Raw genomic sequence first — 26228 nt, forward strand, 5'->3', positions numbered from 1 at the left:
ATGCAGATTAATACGTGACTTTGCTTGTACATAGCAAAACCTTTTTATTAGTGAGTGTTTAGTGTATTGTCAATAAACAGACTTGCCAATACAATCGTATGCGTTTGTAGGTAGGATCAATTGTTTATAGCAAATGCGTGGTAGTTTACTTTGTTTCTCACTTTTTTGTTAACCTTTTTGGGTCCATCAAGCGAGCTCCAATCCTCATTCCAACCCCGATCCCATCCCATCATCAACTAAGAGGGCCTGGGAGTTGTTTTTGTTCAGCCCAAAGAAAGACTTGTTTTATGATCATTGCACAAAACAAAATCCTACCCGATTTCCTGCTTCCAAACCTGCCCACTCCCCCTTTTAATGCTTTATTCGATTTTTCAAGTAGATGGCCACAAAAATTGAGAAGCTCACATATAATTGGCTGTGTATAATGCGTTATGCACATACTTCAGTAACAAATTACATTGAAATAAAAAACTAACAAGGCATGTTTAGGGTTCTAATATGTATCCTCTATTTGTAGAAAACCTTTTTCCTGTGGCGTTCTTCACAAAATTACATTGAGCCCTAGACAGAGGCTCATAGCTCGACATATTTATATCCACCTATGTGGAGATAATTTGGCAGAGTAGTATACAGCATCAAACTTCCAAGACGATATAAAAACATTTCATGGATTTATTTTTCTTCCTCCCTCCCTGCAATCAGCACCGCCACCTTTTCCTTTTCCACATGGAAATGATAACCGCTTCCCGAATGATGACAAGGATCAAGACATTCCGACTTGACTGCAGAATACGTTCATCTCTTATGACCAAGAAGAGGTTCATTGGAAGTGCCTTGTGACCTTGTGGTATTTAAAACATCTTCTGAAGATTTCTTTGGGGTTTGCCCTTGCTTGTCTTGGCCTCCCTAGTGAATTGTAGCAAGAAAACAGTCAGATTTAGCTTCAACCACAAAGACAACTTTTGCATGGGTAAAGTAATACGGTGTTTTGCAACCAGTAAGCCACATAAGTAAATCTCTTGAAAGTCGTTATCTGTACTTCAAACAATTGCGACAAATAGTCTGCAAGGAGTTTAAGGCCAAATCTTTTGTGTGTGTGTGTGTGGTCAAATAAAAACAACTACTTAGAAGTGAAGTAACCTACTTTTTCCTTCAAGCCCACTCTTTTTAATGAATGCAAAGATAACAATTCAAATTCATCTCAATTTGTCTTAACCAGGCATTAACATATTTCTTGACAGTAAGCCACAATTAAATAGCCTATCCTAAGGGTATGTAATGACTACGAACCTACCATCCATTGTAAAGGCAGTAATTCCTTACTTTCAAGTTAAGGAATCAGTTCATTATTTATTATATTTGATCGGTTGAGGATGCGCTTCAAACATTTTAGGGTTAAAAGAGATTTGGAAATAATATTCCCCAACAGAAAGTACTAGCAGTCCTAAAAGCACTACAGATAAAATCAGGGACCCTGATATCAGTTTGTCATTTCAATCCATGTTTTCTGAATACTATCTTAAAGAAACCTGAGTCTCAGCACTTTTTTTTTGTATTAGTAAAAGGAGAGTCTCAGCGCTTAAACATTCTCGATACATATGTTGTCTTCCTCACATTGGACAAAGATTAGTTTAGCTGATAGATAAGGAGCAAATAATAGAATACTGACCAAATTTGGGTAACAAATAATGTTTACTTACTGCTCCCCTAGGCCCCGTTAGCCTCCGAATTGATGGAGCTCGTGCCATTGATGAAGCAGCTACTGCTGCCGCCACACGGATTCTACAAAACCAAATCCCCAATAACATCCATTGTCATTTTATTTTCATTTTACTTTCATCAGATCTTTATGGTTATAACTCCAATTTACCTATTATGAACATCAACATATTCATCTGTCTCATCTACAATCTCCTCCTGTATTGATTGATTAAATCATCACTTTTAAAGTCTCACAACAATTGAAGAAATGTATGGACTGAAAGGGAATAGATAAATGAGGGATGCAAATTACCTGCAGAAGTTCTTCAAATACATCTTCCAGGGTGATGATACCAATGACTTCACCATCTTCAATATCCTCTGAAAACTGAGACAAATTATTTGTTGCCACATCATTATGTGGTAAAGAGGGTGGCCTATTCATATAGGTAGGCCTGGAAGGCCTGTCAATGTCAACAGAAACACTATCTGAATTTTCATCCTGCCTTGATAGCAAAGAAGTAGTCAGTTGAGAGTTTTCATCAGTGACTTTGTTCTCTTCGGATTTTTCTCCATTGAAAGTTAGAGGAAGTGTCTTGCCTTTCCCCTTAGCCTTCACCACAGCTGCCATATGACTGCTACCTTTTTGAAACTCGTTCAATATATCATACAGAGGCATATCTGCTGGAACCCTGGGGACAGCCCGCAGCACAGCAGTCAATATCCATACTTAGTTCTAAGACAGAGATAATAACCATATCTACAAAGAAAACAGCATACCTTGGAATTCTGCGGATGGAAACAGCACTGACAGGAGTCTCTGTTTCAGGTCGTACAGTGAGTAGATTCTTCACCTAATCCCAAAGTGAAAGAAGAGGGAGAAATAAACCATTTACATAATCAGAAGATGTCTAAGCTGTTAATACATATATGGTAAGAAATCTTGCCAACAGCTTCAATTTAGGACCCACCAGCAAAAGTCCAATTATATTTTTTGGATTTCCAGAATAGACAGGAACTCGACTATGACCCCGTGCAAGAAGTTTTCCCATTGCTTCCCTGGGTTATTAGAATTGCAACAATACATAAAAACATCATTGAAGGATAAATTCAATACTAGTATTCTAGAACTTCTACTAAGAATGGACAAACTAAATTAGTGTTGATGACTGGCATTTCAATTTTTTTTTTTCAAAGCTTTGTCACAAGATAGATGGAATTGCTACATTAACTAAAAGAAGTAAGCCAGTCAATATTCATTTCCATTTACTTGTCAAAAAGTAAGAAAGGCATTCGTATGAAAAGAAACTTGCTATCTATTGCAAAGGCACATGCACTTAGACTAGAAGACCATAGCAGAGAAGGATTAGGCACATGGGTGGAATGACATAGAAGGATGTATGGATGCAACATTACAATTTTCTTAAGATATTTTTTCGTCAAAATGAATAGGTACTTTTTAACACACCCTAAACATCTATTCCGAACCATATTCATCACAATCTTTATCTTTGCCTTTTAATATAATGATAGAAGAACAATGATCTCCACGAAAACAAATTTCACAAACTCCAACAAGTTTCAGAAGCAGGAATTGATTATAAAGGAGTGGATTTGACTCTGGGTGGTAAAGTGATAAGAGAGATTTAGAAAGTAAACCCAACTCTTGGCATCTTGATTGTGCAGATGGATAAAGAGAATAAAAAATAGCAACAAAATTTAGTCAGCTGCAGAAGTTACCAGTCCAACTTTGAATTGACATCCAAGGAAAAGGTTGATTCAATAGGTGTCATAGCCGCTTCAGCAGTCTGAGTAAAAAGAAAAACAAAACAAGAAGAGTGACTTTGAAATGCTACCCAAAAATAATAAGCGTCTAGGTTATAGAAAAGGCAATATCTAGAAACAATGGATCAAAGCCATTTGGAGAAGTATGATCATAGCGAAGCATTTTGAAGAACTCAAAATCCCAATATTAATTGTTCCCATCAAATCATAGCTAGCTGTCAAATTTGAATGAAGAGAAGGAAGAATGTAGGTGCAACTTGAGAAATGTACATTATAAGCAAGTGCTGTAAACCATCAAAGCATGCCCCCCCTCCCCCCTTTTTCCCGTCTCCTCCCCTTCTTTCCCCAAAAACTTAAATACAAAAATAAATGAGCAAATAAATAAAAGAGTGATGGGAGCGGGCTCTAGAATGAAATTTTGGAATGACATATGGTGTGGAAATAATGCCCTAAAGGACTCCTTTCCTTTAGTTTTCCGGGTTGAATGTGAACAAGAAGCTTTGGCGGATCTCATGTTGTTATCGGGGGATCAAGCCCATTGGAACATCACTTGGTGGCATAAGATTGGGAAGTTGGTAACTTTGAGGACTTTTTTAGCCTATTGTATTCTGCAAAACCGAATGGACAACAAGTTGACGCGTTGTGGTGGGTATCTACAGGTAAGGGTACATTCTCGGTTCAATCCTTCTACAAGTCCCTCACACACTCACCGAATAATCAATTCCCCTGGACAAAGATTTGGCAGAATAAGGTGCCCCCAAAAGCAGCATTTTGTACTTGGATTTTGACAACAGATAATATGAGGAAGCGCAAGGTGATTATATTAGATTGGTGATGCATGTGAAAGAAATCCGATGAGACGGTGGATCATCTTTTACTACATTGCGAGATTGCTCAAGTGCTGTGGATTGAAGTGTTTGGCTAAATAGAGTTAGCTTGGGTAATGCCTGCCACAATGGTAAAGTTTTTGGCCAATTGGACACAGCTAGGAGGTTTTCCACAAATCAAAGCCGCATGGAAGATGCTCCCTATCTGTATTATGTGATGCCTAAGCAGGAGCGTAATGACCAGACATTTGAAGATAAGGAGTGGACAATAGAGGAACTTAGATCTTTCCTTTTTAGAACTCTATTTCTATGGGCCATAGTTGTAGACTTTAATGGCCTAGATTTTCATGGCTTTCTTGTTTCCATTATTGCAACCTAGATTGGTCTTATCTCTTGTATACCATCTTATGTACTTGGGCTATACCTATCATCATTAATAAAATCATCTACTTATCAAATCAATAAATAAAAGAGTGATGTAAGAAATTTCCTCCGTTGTACTCGAGAATGTTTTTCGTTTTATATTTTAAAATTAAAGGACTAACTCTGGAAATTCTAAAAATGCTCAAATACAACAACAATATAAAAACAGCCACAAATATACCAGTTCGAGTTACATTTTTTTACCTTCCCAGTCAAATCTAGTGCTCCACTAATAATCGTCGTCTCATCATGTGTAAGTTCACCTCCCTTCCCAGCCTAAGCATTAAAAGAGCAACACTCTATAGTAAGAAGAGAAAGGCCCAAGATACATTGAGGCAGCTTAAGCATTCTGGGCACCAATGATTTTAACAAGTGATCATTTCAGTGCTTTATGTATACTAACTCCAAAGGGCTTTACCTCCTTGCCGTGGATGGAGACAAGAGCTTTTAGCTGAGCTCGCCTAAATAATGCCTCATCATGTCCCAGTGCACAGTCCAGAACCTGAACCAGGTATATTTGAAGTATTTAGGAGTAAATATCAGTCAAAAGACTACCAGAAGTAGAAGATTGAGGGCATGAATTGAGCCATAAGTTTAGTGAAAGTGTTCTTTGATATCATATGGAACCTCAGGTCCTCACTTATGTTCTCCATTATTGAGCTATTTCGGGACATATAAATAAAGGATGATAAAATTATACAACAGCTTCATTCTACATGTCTGTTTTACAGATAAGGAAGGTACTGTAAATTTTCCAAATGTTTGGGTGGGGGAAATGCTGCAATTTTCTCTGGAACCACCTCACATGAGCAACAGCGACCAGACAAATCTCACATCAACAAGAAATTATCAGAATCCTGGATTCTATTCTACCTATTTTACCTTTCCGATGGGATAAGCTATTGGATAGCAAATTATCATCAAAACTCTCACAAGCCATACGAAATTGGCCCCTACAGCAAGTCCATATCTTGTGCATATTGATTGTGGAATAACCTGAAAAATGAAAGGAAGCATGATAATTGATCCTATTCAAATAAATAAATTGTGGCTTCAAACAATGCAGCCAAACTGGCAAAAGTATGAGAGTTGGTAAAAAAGCATACCTCTCCAAAAGCAAGAACGAAAGTTACAGAAAGTATGATTGCGACGTACTCATTGAAAAGTTTATCCAGATAAATAGGAAGGGCCTGCACATTGCCAATGTCAAAGCCAATAGCTGAAAATGCAACTAAACATGGTCAATTAGTGGTATAAATATAACAATGCCATTATCTTCAATACTTGAATAAACATAACGCCAAAGAGATTTTCCTTTTGGTAATTTTTCATTTTATTTATCATGTTTTCGTACACTTACAAAAATAAATTATCATGTTTTCGTATTGGCGGATAATTTCCTCTTTAGAATCTCATATTTATCAGGTTCTCAAATTTCCCCGTTTATCTAAATACATGCATTGACGCAAACTATGTTTTTTTTTTTTGATAAGTAATAAGAAGATTTTATTCATACGAATGAAATAGGCATAGCCCGTGTATACAAAAGAACACCTAGTTAAATTCTAGATTAAGGATTGACGCAAACTATGTTCAAACATCCTATCAGATTTTTAACACTTGGATCAAATTGATATTGATCCGAAAGAGTCGGATGAAATTCAAACCAAATTTATCACGAATATTATCAGAAACATAGATTCCAAGAACTTAATTACCTCCATGGAAGCAGCATTACACAAAAGCAGGGTCACAAGAAGCTGGTGCTGCTTTTGTACCACCGGAAGTATAGTAGCTGCACAAAAATCCAACAAAACAATATAAAGTATAATTTGAAATCGAAACGAACCCGGTAATTGCAATCGGGGACAAAGCAGCCGGATTTCGAAATGGAACGGAACCTGCTTGCTTTTTCTCGGTGGAGGTGCCGCTACGCTGGAGAATTTCGAGGTCAACGCGGCTGAGGGACATGAGGCCGAGGGTGAGGCCGGACATGATCCCGGCGAAGAGGACTAGGAAGCACGATAGCCCCGCGTACAAGAACCACAAAACCGATCCAAACGATATGTTGCTCTCGCCAACCTCCAATTCCAGTTTACTAGTCAGCAACCGAGTCGCCATGACGGCATTTGTCAGGTGCATCGCGCCTGCTTTCACTCTCCTTCCACTTCTCCTTCTCGATCCTTCTTCGACGTTCGTATTTTAACTATTCTTGGCTGGAGTTCGCCGGTCCTAAAGGCTAGTTGGTGACGCTGAATTATAGTTGAGGAAAGAGTCCTACGGCTCCCACTACATCCCCGGATGCAGCCCGAATTGTCATCGAAAGAAGCAAAAAATAAAAAATAAAAATAAATAAAAATAAATCATTCATTTCATTTATTTTTTTTATATTTTTAAATTTTTATTTTAAAAAAAATTCGCAATATGATTCAAAAATATTTATTTAATTACGAAATTAAAAAAAACAAAAAACCACTTTGAAAAATATTTTTTGAGTCCGAATTCGGAATCAAAGTATTTTTCTGGAGAGTTTGTCCGTACATAAATTTAATTTTTCTTTAATTTTTTTTATTTAATAATTTTTTTAATACATTTGGATAAGAAAGATTTTAAATTTCAGACCTCTATTTTGAGATTGAGATTATGCCAACTAGATGACAGGCCTTTGATATTCTTAATTAATTAATTAATATATCAATATATTAATTATATTGATATATTTTTTTATTTTTTTAAAATATTTAGAGATATTTAAAAAATATATAAAACACAATGTGCAATTTCTACGAGTAGTCACGCGGTCAAAACTGGCGACACACCAACAACACCCTATAATTAATAGGTTAGTGATGGGATAGTAATCATTACCCATCTGCTGCCCCCATTTATCATCAAATTCATTTCAAATTATTTTTTTTATTTAAATAGATTTTTAACATCTTTAATTATTAAAAAAATTAAAAAAATATATAATTTTATTAATATTTACTTTCTTAATTATAAAATAAAATAAAAAATTTTAAAAATTAAATATAAAAAAATAATGGATGAATAGTAGTAAAGTAGAACGTTATCATTATTCTAATTAACAAAAGAGAATCAGAGGGTGTGATCGCGTGATCACGTGGCGGAATCAATGAAACTTCGTTAGGAATCTAGGATAGCATCCCCACAAAAAGGGCACGTGAGGATCTAACGGCGGTCGTGCTGTAAACCCGTGTCATGGTTAAGGATTGTGGAGTAATCCCCCCTTGACTCAACTCGCGTGTATGTCTGATTGCCCATACGAAAAAGATCCGAATCCACTCAATGACATATATTTTCATATTTTTTATAAATATTCTGTTATGTATATTATTATAAAATAAATCTATAGTTTTTTTGTCAATAAAATAAAATTTTCATTTACAAATGAGTTTTATTACGTTATTTTCTTATATTTACTATAAGCTCCAGATGTATTTAGTTAAAATAATTATTTTATATTAAAAAATATGACATAACTAATTAAAATAATAAAATACATAAAATCCACTTCACATAAAATTTTTATATTCATTTTAGAGATGATATAACAATATTTTAGATCCAAATGTTGGAAAAGCAAAAACCATTTAAGGCCTTTTGAGGGCCCAATTGTGATGGCGGACAGGCCCAAGGTGAATTTTTTCTACTAGCTACTGCTGCTATAATCGCGAAGGCTGTGGTTCTTGCCGTAGACCTTGTTGGTTTGATCGGCCTGATCCTAGCTACGTGGATTGCATAGTTGTTAAGGCCTCTTTATTTTCATAGATGAAATTAGAACAGTTGAAACTAAAATTAAAAATTAAATAAAATATTATTAAAATATATTTTTTTAGTATTATTTTTATTTTAAAATTTTAAAAAATTAAATTGTTTATTTTTTTGTTTTAGAATTTAAAAAAATTAAATTATTTATTGAATTGCGCTTCTAGTCGGTCAGGTGTAGATTTTGTTTTCACACATGCCAATCAGGAATAGCCATATAGGCATCTCAAAAAATTTCGAGTTGTACCAACATACAAGTGATTCGTCAATTTCTTTCTTTCCCTCTCCCTCCTCCATTTGCACTAAATTGACGAATGCCCCCACATCCCTGCTCCCTGAAGTTTCAATTGGCTAGAAAAATAAATGAAAACAGAATGCAAACAAATCAGATTTTCTTTTTTTTTTTTTTTTTTTGAAAGGAAACCTCTATATTTCATTAAGAACAACTCAACCATTTCAATCTTTGTCTCTTGACAAACTTTGAACAATGAAGTCAGGGACTTCTTCAACCCAGATTTTTTCACCCCCTAAAAGTAAGGCTTTCTTAGCTAAAGAATGAGCAACTGTATTACTTTCTCTATAAACAAATTATATATTCCATTCAAATCTATGTTTAAAACCTATCTAATGTCGTTTATCAAAGGTCCATAACAAGTCAGCATCTCTTCTTCACTTTCTACAGCCATGATAATAGTCTTGACATCACCTTCAAAAGTAACCCTTTGAAAATTAAGGTCCCTGCAAAGTTTCAAGACTTTCCAAAGTGCATAACATTCTGCTATGTCTAGTTTGTTTACCATTTCCTTTCTATCATTAACAGCCACCAATGCTTCACCTTCCTTATCTCTACATATAATCTCAATCCCCATCACCCTCTTATTCACATCTAAATAAGCATCCCAATTTATTTTGATAACATTTTCCTCTGATTTCTTCCATTTAGATTTGTTTCCTACACCACTTACATTCGTTTCTGCACTGAACACCCTCTTTTGTTCCTGTTGAGTCTTCTGGTATTCCTCTAAACCCTCATTTGCAGCTGACAGTAGCTTTTTGGGGAACATCATTTTCTGTTCAAAGATTGCCTCATTTCTTCTCATCCAAACCTTTCTTAACAGCACAACAATTTCTTCCACCTGGTTTGTTTGTAATCTTTCCATCAAATCCTCCCATAGCTCCATAAAGCCTCTGCCTATCCTCTTCCATTTTTTCACATAGCTCTGCTCATCACCCCACACGTCATTTGCTGCAACACATTCCCATAAGGTATGAATCACTGATTCCTTTTCTTCATAACAGATTGGACATCTAAGGTCTTCAACAACCTTCTTTTTGAAAAGATTAAGCTTAGTAGGTAATAAGTCATTTCCTGCCTTCCATAAGACACCTTTACTGAATTTGGCACATCCAATTTCCAAATGCTCCCCCACCTTTCATCTATCATTCCATGCCTCAATGACTCCCCTTTGCATATTCTCAGCCTATCCAACTACAGAAAATAGGCACTTCTTACTGTGAAAACTCCTTTGGTAGAAGGCCCCCATATTAGTTTATCTTCCACATTGCCTTTGCTAAGAGGTATGCTAAGGATCATTTCAGCTTCCTCTTTTTCAAAAATCTGATTAACCAAATCTATATTCCATTCCCCTTTCTAGCCTAATATAAGTGCTTCAACTTTTGTCTCTTTATTCAGAACAAAGATGGGTGATTGAACAGCAAAGGAGGATGGTTTGGTCAACCATTTATGGCCCCATATTTCTATTTGTTTTCCATTCCCTACCCTCCACCTTAAACCCTCTTTTAACAAACCACTAGCCTCCCTTAAACCCTTCTATATCAAAGAAGGTCTCAGGCCTACCTTTGCATCCATGAAAGAAGAATTCATGAAATATTTTTCTTTATACACTGCAGCCACAAGGGAGTTTGGATATTGAATAAGCCTACACCCTTGTTTAGCTAAGCAGGCCATATTAAAGCTACTTAGATCTCTAAACCCCATTCCCCCCGCCTCTTCTGCTCTCCCATCTTTTTCCATCTTCTCCAATTAATCCCACCCTCTTTATTCTGTCTTCCCCACCAAAATTTAGATAACAAACCATTAATCTCATTGCATAACTTGAGGGGAAGCTTAAAAACACTCATCGTGAAGGTGGGGATTGCCTGCAATATAGCTTTTATCAAGATCTCTCTCCCAGCTTGAGAAAGAAAATTGTTTTTCCAGCTAGAGATTTTCTGCCATATTCTCTCCTTTAAGATTCGGAAGGTGTTATACTTTGATCTCCCAACAATGGCTGGAAGACCTAAGTATCTTTCATAACTGCCACATGCCACAGCCCCTCCTGCTACCACTATGCTTTTCTTCACATATCTTCTTGTATTACTACTGAAAAAAAATGGATGTCTTTTCTTTATTCAAAAACTGGCCCAAGGCCGTTTCATATTTTTTTAGTACCCATTGCAAATGATACCATTCCTCCAATTTAGCTCTACCAAATAAAATGCAATCATCTGCAAATAACAAATAATTTACACTAATTCTTTCTTTAACCACTTGAATTCCTTTTGTAAGCCTTTGCTATTCTGAAACATTAAGAAGGCTGCTTAAACCTTCAGCACACATAATGAAAAGATAGGGGGATAGGGGATCCTACTGCCTTGCCTTAAGCCTCTTGAAGGATAAAACTTTTCACCTGGCTTCCCATTAATTAAAAGTGAGAAAGACACCAAGGTAATGCAATTTATGATGAGAGAAATCCATTTATCACAGAAACCCAACCTCCTCATCATAGCCTCCACATACACCCATTCAATATGGTCATAGGCCTTTGACATATCAAGCTTTATAGCCATACTTCTCATACTCCCTTTCTTTCTTGTTTTCATGGAATGCAACATCTCATAAGCCACCATGATGTTGTCTGAAATCATCCTCCCAGGCAAAAAGGCACTTTGAGTGAGAGCTATAATTTCAGACAATACCTTTTTAAATCTATTACAAATGGTTTTTGAGATTAGTTTATACAATACATTGCACAAACTAATAGGCCTATAATCACTTACCAACATAGGCTCTTTAAGTTTTGGAATCAAAGCTAAGAAAGTATAATTGAGTGAAGGAGTCCAAGAATTACCATTCAAGGCTGAAAGCACAGCAACACACACCTCATCTGCTATAGTACTCCAATGATGTTGGAAAAAACAAGCTCCAAAGCCATCTGGTCCAGGTGACTTTAATGGTGTCATCTGATGGAGTGCCTCTTCTACCTCATTTCGAGTAAAAGTCTTTGCAAGTCTCTGATTCCTTTCTGTTGTTACCTTGGGCTCCATACATTTTAGCACTTCCTCCAACTCTTCATGAGTGGGGCAGGTTGAGGTAAACAAATTCTCAAAATAACAACTGAAAATCCATTCAATCTCCTTGCAACCTTTCACCAACCTATTTTGCTCACTTACCACTTGGTTAATGAAGTTTCTCTTCCTCCTTTGATTAGCACAAGTATGGAAATATTTTGTGTTCCTATCACCATGCTTGTACCAATTCCTCGTAGCTCTTTGTCTCTACCTTACCTTTCTTGTTCAAGCGGCAACCTTATTTCTTCCTACACTTTCTTTATTTCCTTTACAGAATGTTCACTTTCTTTTTCTTGTAAATTTTTCAACTCTGCAGTTTTTTCTTCTAACACCTTGGCATCCCTTCTTCCCCCCATTCTGCTCCACCCTTGAAAAACCTCCTTACTTCTTAACAATAGAGTCTCTACACTTTCTAGAGAACTCCTTCTTCCCACCTCTTTATCCCATATTCTCTTTATAACCACATCACATTCCTCATCTAAGACCCAACTATCTTCATATTTGAAGCTTTTGTTCCTTACCCACCTCCTTTCCCTCCCCTTTATAATATGAGCTAATAAGGGTTTATGGTCAGAAGTTCTTGCAGCTAAAACCTCAACCCATACCTCATTGTAAACCTTAACCCAAGCTGGGTTGGCTAAAGCTTTGTCTAACCTCTCCTTTGTAAATGTATTACCTTCGTGCATATTACTCCAAATAAATTTATCACCCTTCCACCCTAGATCATGAAGACAGCCCTCTTCAAGTACTTCCCTAAACATTGACATTTGTCTTTCATTCCTTACCCTTCCTCCTTGCTTCTCATCATTAGTAAGAATTTCGTTGAAATCCCCTACAATAAGCCAGCCTTCCATCCCTTCTGGTTTAAGTGATTTCAAAAGTTCCCATGACTCTTTCCTTTTACTTAAATCTGGCTGCTCATAAAAACCTATGAATAGCCACTTCGAACTTGCTTCCTCATCTCCCACCCATGTATTTATGTGTCTTTGAGAGTAATTCACAATTTCCACCCTTACTAAGTCATCCCAGAGCATTAGCAAACCCCCACCTCTACCAATTGACTGCACTGTAAAACAGCCTTCAAAATTCATCCTCCTTCTCAACCAATCATAACTATCTTTACTACATTTTGTTTCCATAATGAAAACAATATTGGATTTATTTACCTTTACTAACTTGCAGAGGTCTTGAACTGCCTGAGGATTCCCCAATCCTCGGCAGTTCCAGTTTAAGAGTTTCATAATGATAGTTGGGGTTAAACCACAGCCTCCACCTTTTCAACTTGAAACATAGCTACTTCCACCCTCTCCTCTTGCCCTCCTCCATAATTGGCTTTTTTACTCTGATTCATCCCTCCTATCTCTCCCCCCATCCTTTTTGTTTTTTTTTTCCCCTTATTACCTGCAGTCTCAGTATTCCCTCCTCTAGCTCGAGCCCTCCTTTTCCACTCCCCTTTTTTTTGTATTGTAACTTCAATTTAATTACTCAATTCTTGCAAAGTCACCTCCCCTTTATTCAGTTTACTACTTAGCTTTTTCCTAGTAACAACTTCCTGTTCTAACTGAATTTCTGCTTCATAGATAACAGCATCCCCTTCATTAAGCCCCTCCTCACTTCCTCTCCCCATACTAATTCCCTTCTTATCAACACTTCTGTTTAAACCTTCTTTCGTAGTATTTTCTCTCTCTGATTTTTTTTTTCATTTTACCTATACTCTCCTCTGAATTCACCAATCCCTTACTTCCATTACCTTCCACCTCCACCAACTCCATTTCCCTCTTATAGTTCCTTTCCCCACACCAAATTGTTTTTTCCCCTACCCCTTCTTCAGTCCTTCTCTCTCTTCCTCCCCCCACCTCCTCTTCATATTTTCCTTTATTTTTCCTCTCACTCTTAGTTTTGTTATTGGTATAGATTCTTGCCCGTGGTCCTGAGCTTGCTCTCATCCATGATCCATACTGCTCTTCACCTTCTTCCTTTCCATACTTGTTGTTGCAACCTTCTGCCCCATGAACCATGCATCCACATGAGAAACAGAATCTTGGTAGTTTTTCATAACTAAAAGGAATCCACATTTCTTTTCCTTTCACCATTATTGTTCTACAACGAGCAAGAGGTTGTGTAATGTTCAAATTAATCTAAACCCTGAGATAGTTACCCCATCCACTACCATCCTCTTGAGTTACCACCTCCTCCACCCTCCCTACTGTTCCCCCAATTTGTTCACCCCGGGTCTTAGTCATATAAGATAAGGGCAGGTCGTGCATACGAACCCAAAAACAGGCATGATCGAACACCATCCCTTGTGGAGGAGTCAAACCATCAAACATCTTCAATGCCATCAGATGATTGTCGAATAACCAAGGTCTACCCTCCCAAACCCCCAGTTTATCAGCTTGTGTTTCAAAAGTTACTACAAAGATATTTGTACTCACCTCTGTGAAGATCGCAGCCTTACTGATCCTCCAAACCTTTGCCATAGTTGACTCAAGCACTACTCCACTAACTATTCTCACCGAGCAAACCTTGCACACTAAACTTCGATCCTCCTTGTACTGTAAACCTTTTGTTTCCTCTTCCTCATATACAATATTTGTTGCCTCGCCCTCTGAGAGCTTAAACTTTTTCCATTTCTCCTCCAATACATTCATCTTTTCCACCTTCCTCCGCCGTGTCTACCCCTTCTAGCCACCACACTATCCCTGCCAGTTCTGTTACCCGTCACCCTCTAAGAGGATATTCCCCCCTTTCCGTTATAACTGCCCTCACTAAAACTTCACCTCACTTTTTCCTTGAGAGAGAAAATAGAGAGAGAAGACTTCTCTGGTAGTACTATAGATAGATTGATCAAACAAATCAGATTATTAAGCATACTTTCTTTGCTTCCATTTAAATATCTTTTGTTTACATACCGATGGTCTTCAATCAGTTGCACTTTTTCTATTGTACTTCCACAAATGAGGTTCACTATGCGGAGATCTTTTCTACTTCTTACCACCAAGGCATGTGAATCTTTCTTATTAAGGAATTAAAAAAACAAAAACAGCAACAACAACTGTGCAACCATTTGGCTGTATTGCGTATTTCCTTTTATCAATAATTTTGATCCAAGACATGTGTTGTTGGTCACAGGCTTATTTTACTTTAAAACCAATTTTTCTCTTTTTCATCTGGATAAGAAGTTGACTGAGGGAGAAGACGATGGGTTTATTAGGTTTTCTTGAAGGGGAAGAAGTGGGTTTGAATCGGAGAGGAGAGGAGAGGAGAGGAAGGGCTTCATGAGAATAAGTTAGGTTCGAATCGAATGAGAAGAAGAAATTCGGGAAAGAAGAGAAACAAGAAATTTGGAAGGGAGGAAAAGAAGTGCTACTAGAGAGGAGGAAAGAAATAAGAGAAAAAGGGGAAAAGAGAGAGGGGGGTTTATTTGTATGCACACTCATTATAATTTATATAGGTCGCATACGTGTTTGTTTTCCACTAGTAGGTGTAAAAATAGAACTTACACCCACCCGGTTTCAAGGTTTTCTCTTGTTTATTTTATTTTGTACAGGAATCTGAGAAAATTGTAATACTAAGATGAGTTGAATTAAGATAATTTATGAAAACAAACCAAGCCAAACTTTCTACATATATGTTTCAATGTCAAAGCAGCTTGTTTCTTCTGAAAAATGGCTTTGAAATTCTTGCACAACGCCAACATAAAAAGATCCTATAAATTGTGTTTGTGTTATCAAACTATGTTAGATTATAAAACTCTAACATATGATATATATTAAATTACGTGAGCTTATAAGTTTCATTTTATAAGATTTCTTTGAAGATCTAACAGTCTTTTAATAATTAAAAAAAAAACAAATACAAATTCTTTTATTTAAATTCCAAAATTTCTCAAGACTGTCCTATATTTAAAGTAAAGTTGTAAAAAAATGTTGAATGGCATGTATCATTATCCTAACAGTTTTGCTACGTACAATTGGCCATGCGCAACCATTGGGTAATCGAGTTTGCCATGTCATTGTCCGACATAAATTAAAAAAAAAAAATTGAAAATTTAGAAGACGCCTAAGCAGCAAAAGACATCTGAGAAGAGAGAAACGCCCAAACCCAAACCCATTTCGAAACCCATCTGTAAATTGAGAAGACAATCGCAGCATTTTAACTAGAAAAATCCAATGTACCATCTAATTGGAAAATGCGAGATACCATCCATAAACTATCTGCAAATGTTTCTTTCATCTGTAAACCATCTACATTGTGAATCCTTGCCCGTAGATTAAGTGTTGTTTGCTCAAATTTTAAGTCCATATGAAGTTTTCAAAAGAATATTAAGAAAATAATATATTTCCAGATCTAGGTCTACCATCATAAGGTAGACTTGCTTTTTATTTTTTCATACTTCTGTAAATCTTTTGGTCTTTTTTGGGCAAATGGGTGGAAGAAATTAATTCTTTGTATGCGGGAAATATTGACAGCTTCAACTCCTTCACTCAACCCCAGTTGGCGAAATTACAAGAGGATTTTGTTCCGAGTTGAGTTTGGTCAAATTGTCAAGCCGACCAAATGTATCAAGAAGAGCATGGACTTGATTGTTGCTAAGATCAGGTTCCTTGAGGTTTTTCAAATTGCCAAATGTGTAAGGGAGTTCCTTTAGGTCACTAAAATTACTGCTAAGAGTGAGAATTTCAAGATTAGTCAATCTTCCAATCGCAAGAGGAAGGCCATGTAGCTCATTGAAGTGAGCATCCAATCAATGAAAAGACTTCATCTCACATACATAACTGGGAAGGGAACGAATCTTGTTCAAATGTATTGCAAAGCCAGCCAATTTCCTTTGGTTCATCTTTTATGGGAAAATATTAAGGTGTTTTCCGAGCGATAGAAGTCCAATCGAAAGGGGTGGAGGAGGAAATCAGCGACGAGTGCAAATCCGAATAGCCTACGCAGATGAGCACAAGTTTCGCAAATTTGTGCTTTCCTGAGCCTGAGGGCCTAACCATTATCTCATCTCAACACTGAGATAAATGTAGTGAAGCAGAGAGTTTATGTCCTGCAGATTTTGAAGGTTTTGGTGAAGAAGGGTAGTAACGGTTTTGTCATCAACGAGAATGAGGTAGAAGAAGAGGGAGGAGAAGAATCAAAAAATATATTTTAAATGAAACACAGTCGTTTTATTTACTAATGTGGAGCCAGTTGCATGGTGATTACATGGTGCAGTTACCTTTAACATTTTTCTTATCCTAAGGGTTTAGCTGCCTTGTTCTGTACAATTCATGAAGCTAGCATAGGGTATAAAACTAGATGTTTTACCGAGGAATATTGAGTTAATGTACAAGAGAATTATGGGAGATTTGGATAATGAGTTAAGTTGAGATAAAATGAAATGAGAGTTAAAAGTTAAATAAAATATTGTTAGAATATAATTTTTTAATACTATTCATGTTTTGAAATTTGAAAAAATTGAATTATTTATTATATTTTATTTAAAATTTTGAAAAAATTGTAATAATTAGATCAGATGAGATAATATGAGTTGAGATGATTTTTAAATCCACACAAAAACTTAAGGCAGGTTTGGGGTCTCAAATGAGACACAAAATTTTCATCTGATCTCATTTCATTTTATTCCCAAACATAACTCAAATACAAAATTTTTAAACTAATCATTACAACATTTTCAAATTTTTAAATAAAAAATAAAAAATAATTACAACTTTTTCAAATTTACAAACAAAAATAATATTAAAAACCTACATTCTAACAATATTTTAACTTTATAATATTTTTTATTTAATTTTTTTCCCTTATTTCTTAAAATTTTAAAAATATTTAAATTAAATTATCTCATTATTATTTATAAACAATCTTATTATTATTCATAAAATTATCATCACACCTCACGCATAAATGGGAGAGCATAAAGATCTTAAAATATATCCGTCACCAAAGTAATTAATGCACGTACGCACGTGCACATATGGATTCGATCGATGATAGTTAATTAGGTATATATATGACAAGACAAGTCATTTATATATCATTAGTACTCCTTAATTTGTTAATCTTTTCTTTGGAGATCAGATCAAGGGATCGGGTTCTCAGCTTTTCACCACTGGCTCGGTCGAGCTTAATTATAAATTAATTAAATTCGTTTTAATTGATTGAGTAGTAGTATTCTCTTGGATGAATAATTAATTTAACATGAATTTACCCAAAATAACATGAATTGCAGAATCTTTAATCATGGAGAACTTTCGGTATCATATTATATAATATTAATGGAACTCAAAGTTTAGTTTTGATGATTCTTTTTAGTGCAATTGATGTTGATATATCACTACAAAATTTGATACCACTCAATTTTCTAGAAAGTTATAGCTGAAAAATTACAATATTCATTGCAAGCTATTATAATATAGTGGAATGTTCTTATTTCATCTAAGTACCATGCCTTTAGGATCTAATTAATCTCTGTCATGCACAAAGTATAAAACTTCAAAATGTTATAAAATTAGAAATCAAGGATAATATCAGTTGCAGCTTGGTCCCATATGATGGATCTTATCCCAAAGAAACGGGCTCAAATACCCATCTATTGTGGGTGGCTGGGTGCGTATACTCACATAAATTATGACATAAAAATTCCCAAAAAACGATACGATTCGATTCAAGTCGAGTAAGTTGATTCAAATTAGATCGGTAAACAAATGAACCGATTTTAGTGAGTTTTTTGAATTCTCTACCGAATCGTTTCAATCAACCGGTTTAAACCTATTCTAGTTGATTTTAGATCGATTTAAACCAATTTCAATTAATTGAAAATTATATTTATTTTTAAATTGTTTAACAATTGAGTTTTTTCTTTTTAATTTATTGTACAAAAATATGATAGAAATATACATACTAATTATAGGGTGCTGCTATTGCCGCCACGTGCAATGTTTTTGGGACTAAGGACCTCGGTTTCTTCAGATTCGACTAACCTCCACACATCTAGTGTGGTGAGTGGCTCTCACGCGTCACCATAGTTTCTTTGTTTCTTGTATTTTTCTTTCATTCAAGTTGAAAATGTAGATCTACAGTTGTAATTCATCGTTTTCACATCTTTCTTTATGTTTATTGTTATTTTCTTATGTTTAGGTAAAAATTAAAAATAAATAGACTTTTGGACATTTTGTCCATACAGTGAAAGTCTTATTCTCCTCTAGAGGGTGGGGTTTGAAATTTTTGATTTAGGCAAAGTGTGGTCTATAGAAAGTTATAGAAGTTAAGACCATATCAGTTAGAAATGAATTTGCGTACTGGTAGAGTCCCAACCGTGAGTAGTTGGCTTATAATTTGAGATTTTTCCTGTATGAATTAGGTCATAATTATAACTTCACTTTCATGAATGAATTAATTAATCTATTTTTCAAAAAAAAAAAATCAATCACAAAAAACTCGAAAGATAAAACATGTAATTCTTTATTCTAGTTAGTTGAGTAGAAAAACTAGAAGCTTGATGAGTAGTTTGTATTATATTTGAAGTTGTTTATAAAATACTACATTTTTCATGAACTTATAACTTAATGGTCTCTATCCTCTTTCTAGGGTTGTGCATACAACCCATTAATCCGATGGACCCGTCACTCAGAGCCTCTTCCTATATGAGGCAAAAAAGAATCTATAATAGAGGTTAAATGCATAGATTACATATTTATTGAAACTATTTATATTCGTATCATGTTTTTATTGAAACTAGTAAATGAATTTATATTTTATATTCTTCTATAAATAAGATTAAATACTTGAATTTCATTATATATAATTTTTAATACTTTTATCAATATTGAAATAATCGATTCAAAATAATCATGGAGAGCTCATTTGGTATTTAAGCCCATTAGAAAAAGCTCTCTATTGACTAAATTAAATTAAAGAGTCCAAGTCCAGCAGAGCTCAACACACTACACGCCACTCTTCATGGGAAGATAAGAATTTGTCACTCTTCATGAGAAAATAAGAATTTCATGCATGTACGTGGTTGTTTCAGTTACTGAGTGATGATCTAAACTGGTAAATACAATGCAAGATAGATATCACATGGAGGTGATCCAATATAGTGCTAATCTAGTTTAAAATAGAAATTTATAGATACCAGATAATCCTTGATAGTAATTTATCTTTGAATTCTTAATTACCAGTTTGTGTGATACATTTTACTGACTTAAACATTGGAATATTTCTTGGAGTATCACGCCGGAGTCTCTTTACATCGTGCAGTGAACGGTTGCATTTATGATAGTGGAACACGTCCAAAACAATCAATATTGAAATAATCAATTCAAAATAGTCATGGATCATCCAATTTAATTTATTGAATCACACGATTTCAAACCCAATTCTGATTTTTTGAACCTTGACTTAATCTCTCATCCGTTGAATTTGGTGGTTAATTGGTCTCAGTCTCATCTCAATGGCCTTACCCTCCTAACATATACATCTGGCCTTGTGCGGAAGACTGATAATGACATAGTCAGGTGTCCAGAAATATCCAGTTAAAAATAAAGTAATAGAAGATCATGTTATCGCATGCAGTTAGTGATTCTCCAACAAAGTATCGATATGCAGTGCATCGATACCCCTCGAAATTAAAGACTCTCAACGTACAAATTAGGGTATACACAAAAAACAGAGATGGCCGGGCCGTTCACATTCTAGTACCATACATTAATCTTTTCCCTAGTACGCATGACACTTTCTGAAGAAGATATTTATTTTATCCTTACAATATTCTGATCTATCCATCGAAAGAGACTGCCTGAAAACTGATCACCAGGGTCACATGCTCCGGCCCTTAAGATTTTTTTCTTTTCTTTTTGTTTGTTTTTGGATGACACACAGTACGCGTACGTACTAATCTTTCGTTTTCGATCTCTAGTTGTGATGGTACGTATAACTTCGTCTCGTACCGTCATATATCATGTGATGCACACGCTAGCTACTAGACAGCTTGTGGTACATATCTAATATATATTAATTAATGTAATTATATATATATATGGGAAAAGCTTCAAACCTGATTAGGTGTCCGGCCTTTGCTCTCCCCAATCGCGCGCTCTCTCTCAGCAAGACCTTCCTGATTAATTTCCTCCATCTCTAGCTGTTATGTAAAGCTGTGGTACAGGCCGGTTGCTGTCACCATTTAATATATTGTGGTGTATGTTTGAGATTCAATATTCAAAACAAAAGAAAAATATTCTTCAATTTGGCATGTCAATGTTTTCCTGGGCATCAATATTGCCAGTAATATAAGCATCCAATACGTCCCTCTAGCGATAATGAGACATGCCTCCCTCTCTTGCTAATAGGATGTGTTGCTTTGAATTTGGACATGGAATAATACCCAAAAAAGTGTTTCTTCAATCGTTATAGATATATTAATGCCCATAAACATTCCCATATTTCTCCAAAAAAATGTCTCTTCAATTGATGTGATTAATAGAGGATTGGAACTTGACAGTTCTTTTTATTTCAGGCTTGAGGGGGGCCGGTGAGATACCCACCTTCGAAGGGGAGAGAGAAAGAGTTGAGGGTAGGAGAGAGAAAGAGAGGGGATAAAAGAGATGGTGGAAGAAGATGATTTTGTGAGAATAGCCTACATGCAATTCTAATACTTATTTTGCTATAATTGCAATGTGTCATGTGCCTATTAGTGGGTGTAAAAAAAGGATTCTCACTCATCCGGTTCATAGCTATCGCCTCCCTAGCTATATATGTAGGTTTTACTGGCCACTAGGGCTATAATCGAGCCGAGTCAAGCCGAGCTTTGGCTTGTCGAACTCGAGCTCGACTCAAAATACTCGAGCCCGAGCTCGAGATTTTTTTTTAATTCTTTGTTCGAGCTCGACTCGATAAGTTGAAATCTCAACTCGAGCTCGAGCTCGAGTTCGTCCCACAAACAAGTTCGAGTCGAGTCGAGCTCGAGCTCGAGCTCGAACTTGAATTATTTTTTTAATTAGATTTAATAATTAATAAATTAAATAAATAAATAAAAAAGAATTAATATTGAATTTATACAATTAATAAGTAGAACCTCTATTAAATTATAAAATTTTAAAAAATTTATAAATAATTAATATCTAACTAGTTGATATTTATCCAAAATAACAATATATTATATGCCTACATATATTATTAATACATATACTTAATATGATAGAATATATCTATTTCATATATGGTTTCCACATACTAGTATATGAAATTATTAAATTTTATCAACTAATTATTATACAAATTATAAAATATACCTATGATTATATTTACTATATAGATATAAGTAATTAGAATACATATTATATATTTAATTATAAAAGTGGTATGCTTATATTATTAGCTAATACATATATACATGCATAGGTGTATGTATATATTTATTAATATATGAATGGGTTTTAATCGAGTCGAGCTAATGAGTCGACTCGAGCATAAACGAGCGAGCCTAAACGAGCCTTAGTCGAGTCGAGTCGAGTTTTGTCGAGTATGTGTCATTTACAAATCGAGCGAGCATCTGCTTTAATGAACGAGCTTTTTTTTTCACGAGTCGAATTCGATTCGAGTTTAACCGAGCGAGTACCGAGCGACCTATCGAACAGACTGGTTCATTTACAGCCCTACTGGCCACGAATATTGTTCAGTACTCCAGCCAGTACTATAAATTAATGCAACAAATTAATGCATTCAAGAGATCTCTAGAGAGGAAAACAAAGTTAATTAGACATAATACCCGAAAATAACCATGCATGCATATTATAATATCGTAACGCGCGTTAGTACTTGGGATCGATATTAGTAGTCCTAAAAGCAAGCTTACTGCATGCATGCATTGACATGCATGGCCTCGTTCATATCAATAACCTATATAGCTAATTAAGTTGCAATATATATATACACACACACACACGATCAAGTTTAATTTTGCATGTGAACCCCTGGCTAGCTGTATAATCACAAGAGGAAGCACAAGGGAATTAGGCAAAACTAAGAAACAACAGAGACATGATGGGTCCTAGCTTGCAGAAATTCCCTTGTTTATATGCTCGATCCACTGTCCAGCAGCTTCTTTATTCTCCCAAGCTTTTCAGAATCCGCTGCATGCTGAGTTGTTAGGCTTCTCACGAGTGTGCGTGTACTGTATGTTGATCATGAGCCTTTTGATCTGTAAATTAAAACTCTATAATTTATAGTTCCGTACGTGATCTTGACATGCACAGACTTCCTGAAATGATGCATATGCTTGCTTTACATTGAAACTATATATATATATATATATATATATTTCTGCACTGCACAAATTAACTATATATTATATATAGGCCGGCCATGTCTGTGCACTAATTACTATAAAAACATACCATTTCCTGCAAAATATATACTCTCCCAATGCAAGATGTGATGAAGACAGATACCATTCGAAGTAGCTTTAGAAAATCATTACCATGCATGCACTTCGCTTTCCTTATATGTTGGATGCAAAGCGAAAGACTAAAGCGTCTTTAGTGAAAAGTCATATTGACAACTAATTATACATGCATATAATATAATGCAACGCTTTTATTCTTTTTCCCTTGGACGTTCAAGTATATATATGATCATGGATTCATGAGCTATATATCAAGGGACGATGCTTGAAGACAAAAGTTGTTTTTTTTTTTTTTTACCTGACTTGGGGGCCCAGTGCACTTTTTTAAAAATAAAAAAATAAAAGAGTGGGTATATATAAAGGCCACCCATTTTATACAGTCGAGAGAAGCTTTGGAATGATGTAGCATCGAGGATATTGATAAAGGGTCCTGATTGACCCTACCAATTACAACTGCTTCCGCTCCCATTTTGTCCCTTTTTCAAGATTCCCCCCCCCCCCCCCCAAAAAAAAAAAAAAAAAAAAAAAAAAAACATTGCACCCAAATAAAAATCTATCAAGATGGAATAGTACTTGGACACGTTCGATCAGAACCGTTGACTGCGACATCAACCGTCAAATCATGGCATATTCACTCCCATGAGATGGATGGAGATTAATCGTGCTAACAAGCATTAATAGAGGGACAAAGACACCCGTTTTAGATATTCATATATTCCAATCTTTTATGTAAATACAATAATGGGTGCCAAAAATATTACAGTTCACAAGGTCAAAACATGGGCAGTCACACGTACCATAAAGACCAAAACGCCACTCTCTCTCACGTTATAATCCCGTGGGGTCTACGGGTTTATTGGACTTTGGACTACTTACACAGTATTAATATCCGACCCTCTCAGACCGGGTGGACCACCCCTGAACAAGGAGCCAACTTTATCATGATTGATGCAGGCGCGCGCCACGCAGAAGGAACTCAAGCACGTACGGGAAGAAAGGGAAAACTATGGAGAAAAAGGAAGCAACGTTGTACAACAGCATGCGCGGCTTTCTAAAATGCTTCCCAAACTGTACGGCCACCAAATGTGAAGTACTACTTATAACGACCTGATAACAACCTCTCACTCCACAATCCCTATTTTTATTTCATTTTTATTTTTCCTTATTATTATTTTTTGTACCGTGAATAATTAATCTATAAAGAAAAATAAATTAGAGGAGAGGCGGAGTACCAGCTGCCACGTTACATCTTAAGACGGTATGGTCCTTTCTAGATTCTGAGGATCCCACCAACATTAGCGTGTCGCTGCAGCCACGGCTCCAATCGGCATTGGCGAGCCGATGACAGCGGCCGCAGCGTCGTGTGATACGATGTTACTGGACACATGACGACTTTGGTCGTACAGGAATCGGTCAACGATGAGGTCGCTCGGTCTGACCACGAGCTTCTCCCACGCTTCTTCAGCCTCCAGGCGGCTCCGCCTCCGGAACACTTCGGTGGCGTCGAGCCGATGTATATTCCATTCCCACTTGTTCTGGAAACGATGGATCTTTTGCAGCTGGCGACAAGCCAACAGACAGGTATTTTCCTTGATTTTCTCAATGGCTACCTTAAGAAGTCGAGCACGAGTTTTCTTATCGGCAGTGGCTTCTATCCTTAAATATTTATCCATTTCAGGCACACCGATTGCGCGCCTGATTCCTAGCGAATAATCGGCTTCTGAGTCGAACAATTTCCTCACCTCGTCCACCAAACCGGCTTCCACCATCCGGTCGACTCGCTCTGATACAAAGGAATGGAGCACAGGCAAGGATACGTCGACCCAGAGGAAGCAACACTCGTACTTCATTCGAAATTCAGCACGTTGGTTTACCATCGCCGCAATATAAGAATTGGAGCCACCGGCAATGATCGGGAGCCGGTCGCGGCCGGTAACAGACTCCATGGCCAAAAAAGCATGATGGCAGAAATCGTTTGCTGTGAAGTTGGAGTCAGGATCCATAGTTCCTAGTAAATGGTGTGGGACCCCTCGACACTCCTCTTCGGTGACTTTATTCGTAACGATGTCAAGTCCTTTGTAAACTTGCATTTTGTCGGAATTTATGATCTCGGCCGGGAAACGAGTGGCCAAGTCGATAGCGAGCCTTGACTTGCCGGTGCCAGTTGCTCCCATTACAATCACAACCTTGTTTTTCCGACGGAACAATTCCATATCGAGGACCGGTACTCCAGGAAAGTTCACGAGGGGCTGAACTTGTTTGCAGACGGACAGTGAAGTTCTCATCATTTTAAACCTGCCAAGTTGACCGAGAGTTATATTTTAATAATTTAAACAGGCTATCTAGCTAGGATTGACTTTGAAGTAAAAGCCGTCATAATTATGCTAAAAAAAAATAAAGGGAGAAAGGGAGAGATAAGACTACAAGTCTATGCATGGCCGAGTGAGTTAAGGAAGAGATTAAACTGAGATTAGCCCAGGGTATATAAGATTACAGAATACAGTCATGTAAACAGACGCCATACGGAAATTCATCAAAATACCCCACATGGTTTCTAGGACCACCGTACCTCTGAGATATATGAAAACGCGGAGACCTGTGCAGAAAATGGTAGCGTACAATTTCTCTCTTTGTATACACAAAAGACGCAAAGAAAAAGAGAGATCGAGAGGGGTCGTACGGGGCAGAGAGAGAGCCCTGCAAAAGAAAAGGCGTGGAATAAAGGGCCGCAACAGATATCAAGGAAATCTAGTGCAGGAAATGGGTTTGCTTGTTTTTTCCCTTTTTGTAGGTATGTAAAAGATATCTTCTGTTTATATGAACCACAAAACGAATAGAAATTTTATCTTCTCTCTCTATGTGTGTGTATATATTCTCCGGGAAAAAAGAAAAGAAAAGAGAACTATATATGCACAACACTCTCTGAAGGAGTTTTGGAGGATTTATGACGT

General features: G+C 36.3%; 2 protein-coding genes across 2 annotated transcripts; both read right to left on the bottom strand.

Moving 5' to 3' along the window:
- Nucleotides 1-380: 380 nt before the first annotated feature.
- On the bottom strand, nt 381-7037 carry LOC122274583 (DUF21 domain-containing protein At4g14240-like). Its single transcript, XM_043083613.1, has 13 exons — nt 6638-7037; nt 6455-6531; nt 5843-5926; nt 5619-5732; nt 5155-5238; nt 4941-5012; nt 3442-3509; nt 2673-2760; nt 2482-2555; nt 2015-2393; nt 1871-1917; nt 1701-1782; nt 381-906 (listed from the first exon to the last, which is right to left on the bottom strand). The coding sequence occupies exons 1-13, from the start codon at nt 6876-6878 to the stop codon at nt 796-798; spliced, it is 1521 nt and encodes a 506-aa protein (XP_042939547.1). The 5' UTR covers nt 6879-7037; the 3' UTR covers nt 381-795.
- Nucleotides 7038-24467: 17430 nt separating this feature from the next.
- LOC122302883 (adenylate isopentenyltransferase 5, chloroplastic-like) lies at nt 24468-26228 on the bottom strand. Its single transcript, XM_043114337.1, has 2 exons — nt 25847-26228; nt 24468-25572 (listed from the first exon to the last, which is right to left on the bottom strand). The coding sequence occupies exon 2, from the start codon at nt 25563-25565 to the stop codon at nt 24573-24575; it is 993 nt and encodes a 330-aa protein (XP_042970271.1). The 5' UTR covers nt 25566-25572; nt 25847-26228; the 3' UTR covers nt 24468-24572.

This window comes from Carya illinoinensis, chromosome 1, assembly GCF_018687715.1.
Source record: "Carya illinoinensis cultivar Pawnee chromosome 1, C.illinoinensisPawnee_v1, whole genome shotgun sequence".
Lineage (NCBI taxonomy): Eukaryota > Viridiplantae > Streptophyta > Magnoliopsida > Fagales > Juglandaceae > Carya > Carya illinoinensis.

Excerpts from the sequence above, each read along its gene's own strand:
- LOC122302883 (XM_043114337.1), bottom strand. The coding sequence starts at position 25,565 with ATGATGAGAACTTCACTGTCCGTCTGCAAACAAGTTCAGCCCCTCGTG.
- LOC122274583 (XM_043083613.1), bottom strand. The coding sequence starts at position 6,878 with ATGCACCTGACAAATGCCGTCATGGCGACTCGGTTGCTGACTAGTAAA. Across the intron at positions 5,013-5,154 it reads TCTCCATCCACGGCAAGGAG|GCTGGGAAGGGAGGTGAACT; the intron begins GTAAAGCCCTTT and ends TTTAATGCTTAG. Across the intron at positions 907-1,700 it reads TAACGGGGCCTAGGGGAGCA|GGAGGCCAAGACAAGCAAGG; the intron begins GTAAGTAAACAT and ends ACAATTCACTAG.